Genomic DNA, 13420 nt, shown 5'->3' on the forward strand with positions numbered 1-13420 from the left:
TTAAAGTTAAAGCTAACTGCCGGTATAAATGCCTTGATAAAATAATAAATGTACCTCATACAGCGCTTTTGGGTAATACTTTACTAAAAAGACTTTTTTTTAATTTAAAATGTAAAAGTATTTCTTTTTTACTTTTAGATTTCCATCCGTGCTTATTATATAACTTCTTATTTATATGGAACTAATAGTCGCCAAAAAAAATTTCTTGGAGTTTAAGTTTGCTTCATAGCAAATTTCATCAAATTAGGTTCAGCAGTGCAGACAGACAGACATAGTGACCTTCACATTTATAATATTAATATAGATATAGATTGCACTAAATGTGTTATATTTTCAGTAAAATAGATCATACAGAAAATCATATATTCCCTAATTTTATACTTAAGATCATTTACGATAAATGTCGAAAGTGGTTTTAAATAGGAAAGTTTTTAAGGAAAATACAAACATTAAAAATAAGGCATACTCGATAATTTTTATTTTACCTGTAAAAAATAAACGAACCAGTTTTCTTCTTGAGCTAAAAATAAGGCTTCCTATAAAAAGAATTTTATCGAAAACCGTGCATATAGTTATATAGTTTTAGCCTCTTGTCACATATACTAAAGCAATGTTTTAGTAGAAATAACAAAAAAAAAAAAACACTACAATACATAACATTGTTGATTTAGTCATTAATAAGATCTTACGTACTACGTAAGTACTTAAAAATATTTATTTTAAGGTCAATAACATTACCTATCTCCAGTCAAACCTCCTTCGAGTACTAATCATCTCGATATAAATTTGTTTAAAATACTGGCAGTAAAAAAATCAAACTTAATTTAAATTTATAATGATACAGTCTGTAAAGAGCCTTAAGGCCTTTTGCTTAAATAAAGTTAAGCCACAATGATTTCATTAGTTCGCGTTTAATCTTTAAATGAGACAGAATAAAAACTTCTGTCCAAGACTAATGTAGTTCTTTGTTAATAATAATGGAACGTATATTATTGCTTGGATTTATTGCGTGTGTGTGCGCGCAGTCCCAGTTTTACGATTCGTTTACCGGAAATGTTTTGACAAACGACGAAGTTAAAGTACATATCAAAAAGAATTCGACATTGTAAGTTTATTTTTATATTTTTTAAATCTTCAATATTCATAATTATTGACCGATTTATTCATATGTTTGAAAGCATATTTTTTAATAGTTCACAAATATAAAAAAATATTTTTAATAATATGAAATAAATTAGAATTTTAAGAAACAATTCTTCTATCCATAGAAATATCTCTATAATATACCTAATTATTTAAAAATCGAATTCGACCATTTTTTTTTCTTTTATCAGTTTGAATAACTAAAAGAAATTTCGTATGAATATATCTTCTATTTATTAAAAATACTTTAAAAAAAAATATAGGCAGTTGCGTTGGTTGATTGAATGTTGTGTTGGTTTTATTTTTAATTTCTATTGTGGGTTTTCCCGGATGCGGTCCCCTAAATCTGGTACTTATATTATTTAGGTGGTTAACTTCCCCGGCCTTAGTCACGTATCAAATGTCTATAAACTACTTTTTTATAACGATAGTAACTTAACAATCACTGAACAATTATGATTTGTTTTTATTACAAGGTTAACAATTATCAAATTAAACATGAAAGAGTTATTAAATCTGTAGACGTAATTATCGTATTATAAAGAAATAATTCTAGTTTATTTGGCTTATCCTGTTTGTCTAACAAAAACTAGTCCGCTTAGCATGAAACTCTTATCTTATTATAGGTTATACAGTGGATTTATTTGCCAAAATTCTTAACTGAATTAATTAATCATTGAATATTTTTTATTTTGATCAAAATGGGTAGGGTGACTGACTGGCAAATGGACTTAATGGTATACCACCGTCATACCATACCACCGCACCCATAAACATCTTTACACGCGTTGTGACTCTTGTGCCTGCCTACACTGGCTCACTCATTTCATTCGCAGATAATAAGTATTGCTGTTTTAATCTTTAAAACTGATAGAATTTAAATATAGATAAAAAAATATGGTACAATTATTATATTTTAGCTATTTTATCTTCTTGTTAATTATTTAAATCGCTGATAATTAATTTCACTTTTCCTTATGAAAACTTCGTTTTATTCCATTATAATTAAGTTTTGAGATGTAATTATCAGGTATCAAATATATGAGTATACCTAATATGAATATTTTATGGGTCCTTAATGGAAGATGGTGCGCCCGTTATGGTGGGTAAAACAGTAACACTCAGTATTTTTTATGTTGCGGTATGAATAGTGAGCCAATGTAACATCAGGCATCACGAATATAAGATATGAATACCCAAGGTCAGTGGCGCATTTGCGGTGTAAGGAATGGTTAAGCACCATTTGCTAGCTACATAAAAAAGCGCTGATAAAATTGGTTAGCGCAGCTAAATTGAAAGTATTGAACAATAATTTTACTCATGCGAAATTGAGATGAGTAACTAGTAATTATCCATTATTTGTAATTCTTTAATAATGATTACATTTAATATCTTAGAACCGATATTTATACTTGAAATTTTTGCACACTATAGAAACAAGATAATTATACTAGTTAAACAAGAATATGTTAATTAGTTATTAACAAAACAATGATGAATATTATGTTCTTTCTTTAATATTATGCATTCGAGTCAAGTAATAAGTAGTAGGTACATTACATTTTTTTCTGTAATAGAATATTTTTATATTTATTACTATAGTATAATTATGTATAATCACGTCTAATAACTTGTAATAATTATTATTTGGCTTGACGAGAAAAACCCAATAAATTAACATAAATAAAAGGTCGAAACGATTCCATCTGTTTTAAAGTCATATCAATATCATTGCTGTTACAAATTGTTCTGTTTTGTTATTAATTTCGGGATATTTACCATGTTTTTTTTTTTTATTTTTGTTCGGTGGAGCTCGATATTTCACGAGTCTCGAGAACAAAACATAATAAATATCCCGAAATTAATAACTTTAATAATAAAAATAACCATGTTCATTTAAAATCTTATATGTTCTGTTTTGACACTGAATATAATTTATTTACAATTTGTTTATTCTTTGTATAGTTGGTGCGTAAATGAAATATTACCATGTAACCCTCTGGAAGGCAGAAGGGTTGACGGATCCTGCAACAACCTCAAACGTCCCAGTAAAGGGTCAGCCCACACTCCAATACGAAGATTATTACCGGCGGTCTATGACAAAGGTATTATGAATCTTCTTTTATATCGCTCTCTACAGCTGTGCCATTGCTGAAATCTGAAATCTTTACACACTTCATAATTTTATGTTTGCTAGATTATAATCAGTAATGTGATTGAACTTGAAAAACGTACTATTATTCTTTATAAAATTCCACACAGCTGACTCAATACCGCCTTTTTTAAATATTTATCTGCATGTCGAATATTTATTAATTAATTTAACTTCATTAATCAAGATAAAATTAATCTTATAATATATGTATTTTTTTTTCAATTTAAGTCATAGTATCTAGAACCTGGGATATATATTTAGTTAAAATAATTCATAATAACAAAACATAATTTAATTACTGAGTTACTTACTCAGTAGTTCCTGTTTTTTTCTTTATGTCTTATAAATCAATGTTTCTTTTTGTGGATATTATCTTTAAAATTTTATTACGGCAAGTTAAAAATAATAGTAGAACCTTATATAAAAGCTTTGTCTATACGATAAGCTTTAAATCTATTTCGCAAGTAGAAAGCTACACCCTATAGTTGTATTTCCAAACATTTATTTTCCTAACAATGGTGTATTAATAGTTAACAATTTGTCTAGATTTCGAACCAAGAAAATCCAAATCTGGCGAGCCCTTGCCTCTGAGCAGATCTGTTCGAACGGGAGTGCTAGCCGAAGGACGAGTACCGGATACGAGATTCTCACAAAATGTTCCCAATTATTGGGTATATATTCTCGGCGATGTTATATCCGTGCACGATACAGGTAAAAACAACGTATCATTAAAATCTTAACACTATATATAGTCAATACCTCGCTTATCTAATTTCTAAGAGCGTTTAATCAAAGGACACCATACCCTTTGTTTTATGAATATTTATTTGAAACACCATCGGCATATTCATAAAAACTCTGATGTAATAAAAGTACACGGACCAGTGCAGTGTGATACTCCACTAAAGGCATTTACAGCACTGTTGAATTAAATAAAAAGTAAAACACTAATAATAAAAACTTATATAATATTAAAAACTGAAGCTAGAACAAACATAGAGAAATACGGCTTAAGGCAATACAAAAAAAAATTATAAGCGACTAAAAATAAATTTTAAAAATAAAAGTATAATAACAACAAATATAAATATGTTAAAACATAAAAATCCAGTCGAGTAGTTGAAGAAACAAAATAAACTGGCTTTTTAACAGGAAGTTGGCAGAATGTCTAACAAGACATATTTTTTATTTTCTCATGATATTCAAGTGACAGTTGCCAATTTTATGATAAATATTCACCTTGCCTTTCTTTCCTGTACCCTGACATTCCAGTTTATCGTTGTCTTAGCTATTTACAATTTCTTTGAGGAAAAACATTTTTTTTTATAAATATTTAATCTTTCTGCCGTAAATCATTACATCGTATAAAAGTCACTTACCGCTGTTTGTCCCTATGTATGCTTACATCTTTAAAATTATGCACCTGATTATGAAAGTGGTTCTAGAGGAAGGTTTTTGTATATAATATCATGCATAATATAGTAAAGAAACAAGAAAAATCTGTAGTATATTTAGTATGAGCATTGTACCTGTGCAAAGCAGGGGCGGGATTTTAATAGACACAGAAATTATTATTTGTCAATTTTAGTGAACTACATAAGATGGAGGCCATACTGTTGTCAAGAGAAAGGAAAGACTGACAATGCGTGTATACCAAATGCCATACCCGATGATGATCCGGTACACAGATTCTCTTCAATAAGATGCTTGAACCTGACCAGACCTGAGAGTTTCCAATCGAGGGGATGTTTGAAAAATGACACGACTCCTGAAAGAGTAAGAACATCACTATAAATATATTTATAATGTTCTATACAATAATACGAATAAAACTTTATAAAATGTGTCAGTAGTAAGAAAACATTCATTTAGTTTAAAGAAAAGTACTTCAAATATACTTCAAATATACTAGTGATGAATGAAACTAGATTATGATGATAAGGTATTTCAGTAAATAAAACAAGTGTTCATTTAATTATTCCATACTGCAACAACTGCAGCCATATTCAAATCCCCGTAACGAAACATAAACACTTGGTTTCGAAGGTTATTCAGGTTTTGTAAATAAAATAATTAAGAGAAAATGTTGTTTACGTATACAATATATCCTTCGCAGTAAGGTTATCTACATTTGATTAAACATACATTATTATTAAGAAATGTTAATTATTTATTTTTAATAAAGTTTGTTGTGAATATCTCAAGTGCTAAAGAAATTACGTTATATGATTTGCCTTGTATCTATTAAATTTTTTTTTATGGTATAGGCGGTCGAGCATATAGGCCACCTGATGGCAAGTGGTCACCATCACCCATAGACAATGACGCTGTAAGAAATATTGACTATTCCTTACATCGTCAATGTGCCACCAACCAAGATGTTATGTCCCTTGTTAAACTGGCTCACTTCCCCTTCAAACGGGAACACAACAATACTGAGTACTGTTTTTTGGCGGTAGAATAACTGATGAGTGGGTGGTACCTACCCAGACGGGCTTGCACAAAGCCCTACCACCAAGTAAATATTGAGCAACTTAGTCATCACTTATTTACATTATCCATATAGTCAATTCAATAGGGCTAGCCTGTAAAATTAATGTTATTGCAGATATCAACAGCAACACCAGTTTTCGACTTATCCCATTTATATGGAAATTCTTTGAAATTATTAAACGCAAAGGGAAGACTTTTTGAAAAAGGATTATTGAAAACTGAAGTGGAGAATGGTAAAATTTGGCCGCCAAGTGCAAAAACGAAAGAGCATTTGTGTCTCTTGAATCAATTGCCCCACGAAACGAGATGCCACGATACACGTGAGTACGACGTTACTTTGACCCAAAAAGTTACTCAAACTAATTAAAAATATCTTCAAATTATTTTTGAAGTTTATGTTTCATGAATCAATTTGAAGTCACAATAAATGTCCTACTAGGGTTAAGTATCATAACTGTAATCACGTTTTGCAATACATGTAAAAGTTTTAGACATCAATTTTTTCGTTATTTTTTTTTCACGTTTTCTTCACGTTTACCACCACGTACGGTTGATTATTATACAGTAAAGTTTCGGCATAGTGTCCAAAATATTTTACCAAAAAAAGATCAGACTAAAGGTAGTATCTGCTTGTAAATATTAGGTCATTCGGTCTCTCATTTTAGGAAATGTAATACCGAAATTAAAAATATACCTCGATCCATTTTCATTTGTAAAACCGACATAATATTTTAACACGTAAAAGCTTCAAACAAATATATAACCCAAATTCTTGCATACATTGAATAAAGGAAGATTGTAATTAAATAATTATTAAATTTTCAAATTATTTTAGTAGATTACGCCCTTACCACCTTGAAAAACACGGAAAGCCATTGGTGCAAACGGACTTCTGTGTTTTTCCGTATTGTAGTTTTTCCAGTAGTTTTGGCCCTCACGTTGGAATGTGCATATTGCACCTTCATTAACGAACTTCCCTGTGGTATAATATCTTGATAGACCCTCGTGATGGCTGCCGAAATAATCTATAAAATAATATCTGTCTGTTTAATTCCGCGTAGATGTCGATAGACCTTCGTGATGGCTGCCGAAATAATCTATAAAATAATATCTTAAATATGAACTATCTATCTTTCTTGATCAAACCGCTGAACTGAATTTGATAAAATTTGGTATAACATATTGACATACTTTTGCCACGCATGACAACCAACAACACCCTAAAACGCGAGAACTATAAGTTTCTAAATATCTTTTAAGACGTATAATATTATTAGTAATTAATTTTATTGTGTAGTCTAAGATTATTTAAAAATATATTTGTTTTTCAGCGGAAACGGGTGCTAACAGTGTTTTAGCGCCTAATCTATTCGTTATTTGGACTTGGCGTTTTCATAATCGTATTGCTTCTATTTTGTCTGATTTGAATCCTTGTTGGGATGATGACAGGATCTTCTTTACAACTAGAGATATAGTTATTGCCTCTTCTGTTCAAATTTACTTTTACGAACTGATGACTACCATAATGGGTAACTATTCTTCTGTATCACATTTACACTTGATTTATGTCATAGTTATGAAATGTTTGTTTGAAAACCGAAATTCTTCTCTTTCTACTTCCACCCTTAGCAACATAAATAAAAAGTCTTGGCTTATTTGAAACTACTGACAAAAATAATATGCCATTTCTGGGTATCGAATTACTATCCTCAAAAGATGAAGCTTATTCAACTGTGCCTCTCTAGTGAGTTGTCAACACATGAATTAAAATCTTATCTGATTTCCCCTGAAAGGTTTTCTTACGTGGTTTTCTTTCCTCGTCATTTAAGGGAAGAATTATTATAAACAATCATAGCTGTTTCATTAAATTCAATTACCATTGTTTTTTTCTTTTATTTATATCATTATCTTTCAATAAAATTGTTCTTTAAATTTTTTATATTTCGCAGGTTACGACAATTTAGTGAGAGAAGGTGTTATCTCACCTAATAAAGGTTTCAGAGATTTATATAATGAAAATATTGATCCTCAAATATCGCTTGAGTTTCTTGCCGTACAACGTTGGGCTCATACGATTCAAGACGGGAATCTAAAGTACGTTGACCTGATATTATTTATAATTCATCATAATTTTTATTTGCACGGAGAGAGCCGGGTTTAACTCATTTCGGGTCAGCACAGTGTTCTGCAAAATTGCTAAAAAGAGATTTTGGCACATGATCAAACTCTTGTAGAGGATAATTATGTTTGTGTCAAAGAATTTAAACTACTTTCCAATAATGAAATATTTTTCTGGTTCGATACGAAGAATGATTTTTTTTCTGAGGAATTAATTTCTATGAAATGAATGTTCATTTTTCCGATATACATTTTCACTTTGAGCTCGAAACTATAGCGTAAAGCGCATTTATAGTCCATACAGAAAGATCAAGCTTCGCACGATATGACGGTTTAATAAAACTACTTTTAAGTGTTCGGTTAATATATATTGGTTACTTTTGAAAATGTTTATAAAATAAGTATATTTTGGGGTTACTTTATTGAAACTTTTTTATAAAACTAACCTCACAATAACGATATAATTATCGTCCTGGAAGTTAAAAATTTTAGTTTTGATAAAGTCAGAATGCTGACTAGTTTCACGCCATAAAAGCACGAATAATTAATTTTGTAAATTTTAATAGAGAACAATTATAATTTTAATGTATTCCACTACGCGAGTAATTTCGTTCACTCTAGAAATGTCTCGTGGAATAATATTTTAAACACATGCAGATTCTTTACGTTTCTTCATATAAAGCTAAAATTGTTTTTATAGTCATTTAAAATTAATAACAATTGTTTTGCTGTAATATAATTTTCTTGTTACAATTACGTTAATTTGGTTTGTAAATTTCATAAGCCAATAGTTTGCCATTTATAAAATTTGTTGCAGAATGTACGATGCGAAAGGTAATTACTTAAAAGAGACAAAGATTGCTAACCTAACACTTAGAACTGGATACTTAGTTGATAATTTGGAGTACATCACTCAAGGCGTGTTTAGGCAACCAGCTGCTAAATTTGACTACATTGTTGATCCCGATGTAAGTATGATATTATTATATTAAACGATTACTCTAACATAAAATTATTTTTTTGATGCATTCTGTTTGTTACCAAAAACTATAGACTCGGACAAAAATTTAGTCACGATGACCATGAATGATGACCTGATGAATGCTTGCTTTTCGTCACATTAATCTATATGTGAACACTATTTTAAATTATAACGAAATAAATATATTAGGCTTAAATATAATTATAATTCTGTGTGTCTTTGATGGCTGGTTGTTAGTTGAAGTATAATTATGTTTCTTGTTATTTATGTTATTAATTTTTTTTATTATTCAGCTTAAAATATGACTAAGAGAATTACGCTTAGATTTAGTTGACTCATTTCCCTTACTGTTAAAAGTTTTATATCCTGTTTTTTGCTAACAAGAAGTACTAGTCCAAACTATTATAAATATTTTAAATATCATATTATTTTAAATGCTAGAAGGTTCTTGTTGTTTTAAAAATAAAAAGATAATAGGTGTGTTGTAAAGGATAAATTGTATAATAAACAATTTTGAAGGTACTGGGGTTTTCCAGATAATTTACATATCAATATCCGGGAAACCATTAATTTTTTGCAATTAATTAGCAATTAAAGATCACCAAACTGATAATCATTTGAAATGCATTTTTATTAATTTCTTGGAAGCCGATTATTTATTTATTTCGTTTTTTATATATTTGTGACTAACAAAGGCAGCGTGTAAACAAATATAGGAAGTCAGTTCTGATCTACACTTAATTATCGATAAGATTTGAAGCTATTCAAATTATTTTAATTAATTTAAGTAACATTTATCATCTAACTGATTCAATTAATTTAAATAATTGTGTTAACTAACATGACATTGTATTTTTTAAATGTTTAAAAAGAGTAACTGAGTTTTTTGCCGGTTCTTCTCGGTAGAATCTACTTTCCGAACCGGTGGTAGCTTCACTTAATTGTTAATTGACGATTCAAAAATGCTTGTAAAAGCCCACTTGAATAAAATTTATTTTGAATTGATTTGAATTATTAAGCTTGGAAGCTTCTAGGTCGTTTTTTATTTACGAGTTTCATTCTCAAGAAGCGTGTTTTATGTTTACGCTTTCAAGATGTGTATTTTTCTTATAATTTAACGAAATAAAGTTTATCATTTTCATCTAAGTATCTTTCAGTCTTTTTAAATCTTTTTTCTATCTATTTATTTATTTCAATTGATTCTTTCGTAGAGCTATTTTATATTTTCCTTTTTCGATATAAATTTATAGAAATGTAAGTACGTAATATTGTAACGGATTCAGTTCTGCTTATTCATTAATAATGTAATGTTTACTAAAGTTTTTTTAAGGCTTAAATAATTATATGAAGTAAATTTAAATTCGTTTCCTTGATATTTATAATTAATAAAGTGTTGTTGTTTTCAAAATAAGTGTTAATATATTAATATGTTTGCATCTTTATTTATTGAATAATAAATGGCCTTGTTCAAGGTCTAGGTCAGTGCGTAAAATACTTTTACATACTATTTACGATATTCTCAAGTAAACAGTAAACAAACAAACTTGTTCTTAATTAATTTCAATGTTATGAATTGCACACTTTAAATGTAATTAAATAACGTTTAAATTAATTGTGTTTAATTAACATGTATGTAATTTACTCACTGACTTTCTTCCGACATCATATAGATTGTTTATTTTGAACCGGTGGTAATTTCAAATTTATTTTAATATTTAATTAACGATAAATATTATCTTGTAATTTATTATTTAAAATAAAAATAAATCAAAATAAAATGAATAGCCCATCTGAGAATCTACTACTCATCACACTTAATATTGTAGTGTTCTACTATCTACGGACAATAAGGTTATCTTAGTTCCCTGGCAGTGCTAATGTGTCTGAGCGGTGGTGACTTATTATCAGCCTACCTATGACATACATAAAAACTAATAACTTCCTTTCAGATAGCGGAGACTGGTCTTGGTCCCCATCAACTTGCAGCCGATCTACTGACGAGTGACTTGTCCAAGAATCGCTACTTCGGATTCCAGCCATATATAAAGTATAGGCAGTTGTGTTCCGGAAAAACGTATAACTCCTTTGACGATTTAATCGATGTCATTGATCCTGAGGTACAATTAAAACCATAATATAATACTTCTAATAGATCATAAATTCCCACTCAATATGTACTGCAAATAAATAAAAAAAAGGCCGTGATGTCCTACTGGTTAAAACCTTTGCGTCTTCACCGATGATTGCGGGTTCAAACCCAGGCAAACACCACTAAATATTCATGTGCTTAATTTTTGTTTATAATTTATCTCGTGATCGGCGGTTAGAAAACCTGTAATGTGTCTAATTTCATAGAGATTCTGCCTCATGTGTATTCCATCAACCTGCATTGGAACAGCGTTGTGGAATATGTTCCGAACTCAAAGAGAGAGAGGAGGCCTTAGCCCAGAAGTGGTAAATTTAAAGGCTGTTGTTGTACGAAAGGAACCTACCTAGGAAGTGTCAACGAAATTAGCTCCACTTATTCTTCTCAACTATATTTACAAGCTATTTCATCTTTTACAGAGGATCGAATTACTGAAGGAAAAGTACAAGCATATAGAGGATATGGATTTGATGACTGGTATTTGGTTGGAGAAGTACGTAAGCGGTGGGTCCGTTCCAGTCACGCTGTACTGTGTCGTGGTAGAACAGATGAAGAGGACGGTGGCCTCTGATCGCCATTGGTACGAGAGACCTAATCGTCCTAACGCTTTCACGATGGGTAATATTCTAAATTCTCATAAATTAAAGAAATAATGTCATAATTATCATCTTTTTTTGTCATCTTATTGTCTTTCAGTCTTTCTAATTCTATATTTATCCATTCATTCATTTCAATTGATGTCTTTAGTAGTTTTATAGGTTCTTGTTTTCGATAAAAATTATTCAACATCTGTTTCTTAAATATTAAATAGTTTCTCGTAGTAGTTTATAAAAATGTATGTAATAAAATACCGGAATTAGTTTTATTTATTTGTATAATAAATGAGCTTTTGCTTCCTCGGTTGCTAGAACAACTCCTGGAAGTAAGAAAGGCTTCGATGGCGCAGTTCCTATGCGCGGTTGGTGACACGGTGACAGAAATACAACCGCTTGCGTTCTACTTACCCGGACCAGGGTGTGTATCTATTGATATTCCATTTTTGAATTGAGACTTATAAACGGTACTTAAGTAACACTTTTACATGAAGATACTATCTGTTTGTTTTTTTTTTATATTATTTATTTTAATTTGATGCGAGAAAACCAAGACCTGACATTTGAATGCCACAACTATTATGAGTCAGCACTGTTTTTATTAAAGTTTTACGCTTTGAATTATATTTTATTACAAAAATTATAACCAATTACTTAAACAAGAGTTCATAGCTTGAATTTTAGTGTTATTATTTCCTTAACTTAGTTTTGTTGTAAATGCTAACGGTTTTCCTTATAATGTTTACGTTTTAAGTTTTACTTCATTACACTTTTACAAGTTTGCTCTTATTACCATAGGATGTACTAATGTCACTAATAATTGGGTGCTATTTATTTTTGATTAAAGAAAAATATTTTACTTATAAACAAAAGCGTAATCAGATAAGTATACGCCAGTATAAATTAAGGATTGTGTTGTTTTCAGTGTAAAGAATTTATTCAATGTTAAGGTTTTAAACACGGAAGAGGGCAATTTTAAGAAATTTACATTAATTCTATAACTGTATGATAAGTGTAGTGTAAATAATGAGTTCCAAATATCAATCCATAAATGAGGGATTTATTGATTCATATTCAAATAACTTCCAGATTTTAAATGATAAGAATATACAATTTTATATTGTTTTCTTTCAGGAACGAAATATGCAGTTGTAGTCAAATACAAAAAATGAATTTGTGGCCGTGGAAGGATTGGTCCTGTTCTAGTAAACAAGCGAATAATTTGAACACTGAAGTTTAGTAAATATATTTTTCCGCTTCATAATGTATATCTGTCTGTTACTATTAAGCAATTATAGTCTCTATATCTAAGTATTTAATTTGGAATTTCTTTGTCAGTGATTTTGACATAAGCCCCTTTCTAATTGTTATTTAATACATTTGTGTAATCGTATCCAAGTTTATCATATAATTGAATTGAAAAGGGTGAGTAATTTCTCTATGAAGATTGTGAATGTTTATTTGTATTTTTATTTAAAATAAAATAAATATAAAAATAAGATTTTCTTTTTATTTATTAAATGTATCTGTTTATTTGAATATATTTTCGATTTTGCAATAATTTAAGATTTTAAATTAAAGGCTTTTCTTAAAGGCCGGCAACGCACCTGCAAGCCAGGGGGCTGCAAATGTCCATGAGCGGTGGTAGTCACTTTCCATCAGGTGAGCCTCCTGCTCGTTTGCCATCTATCACATAAAAAAAAATTAAGATTTACGAATATTCATATAAACATTTCCTGAGATGTGGCGCAAGGCTTTTGTTCTCCCACTCCCTAAAATATCAAATCCTT

At 29.7% G+C, this 13420-nt stretch overlaps 1 protein-coding gene across 1 annotated transcript; it reads left to right on the forward strand.

Annotated features, from left to right (window-relative positions):
* Window positions 1–889: 889 nt before the first annotated feature.
* On the forward strand, window positions 890–13120 carry LOC124530688 (peroxidase-like). The gene is made up of 12 exons (XM_047104943.1): window positions 890–1105; window positions 3109–3248; window positions 3845–4009; window positions 4887–5074; window positions 5907–6111; window positions 7123–7320; window positions 7741–7885; window positions 8727–8877; window positions 10841–11008; window positions 11457–11655; window positions 11946–12051; window positions 12765–13120. Exons 1-12 carry the CDS (start codon window positions 978–980, stop codon window positions 12868–12870), a joined length of 1899 nt encoding a protein of 632 aa, XP_046960899.1. The 5' UTR covers window positions 890–977; the 3' UTR covers window positions 12871–13120.
* Window positions 13121–13420: the final 300 nt, after the last annotated feature.

The sequence above is a fragment of the Vanessa cardui genome, chromosome 6 (genome assembly GCF_905220365.1).
Source record: "Vanessa cardui chromosome 6, ilVanCard2.1, whole genome shotgun sequence".
In the NCBI taxonomy this organism is placed as follows: Eukaryota; Metazoa; Arthropoda; class Insecta; order Lepidoptera; family Nymphalidae; genus Vanessa; species Vanessa cardui.

Coding starts and splice junctions, on each gene's coding strand:
- LOC124530688 (XM_047104943.1), top strand. CDS start 978: ATGGAACGTATATTATTGCTTGGATTTATTGCGTGTGTGTGCGCGCAG. Junction 11,009..11,456: donor TCGATGTCATTGATCCTGAG/GTACAATTAAAA, acceptor CATCTTTTACAG/AGGATCGAATTACTGAAGGA. Junction 11,656..11,945: donor TCCTAACGCTTTCACGATGG/GTAATATTCTAA, acceptor CTCGGTTGCTAG/AACAACTCCTGGAAGTAAGA.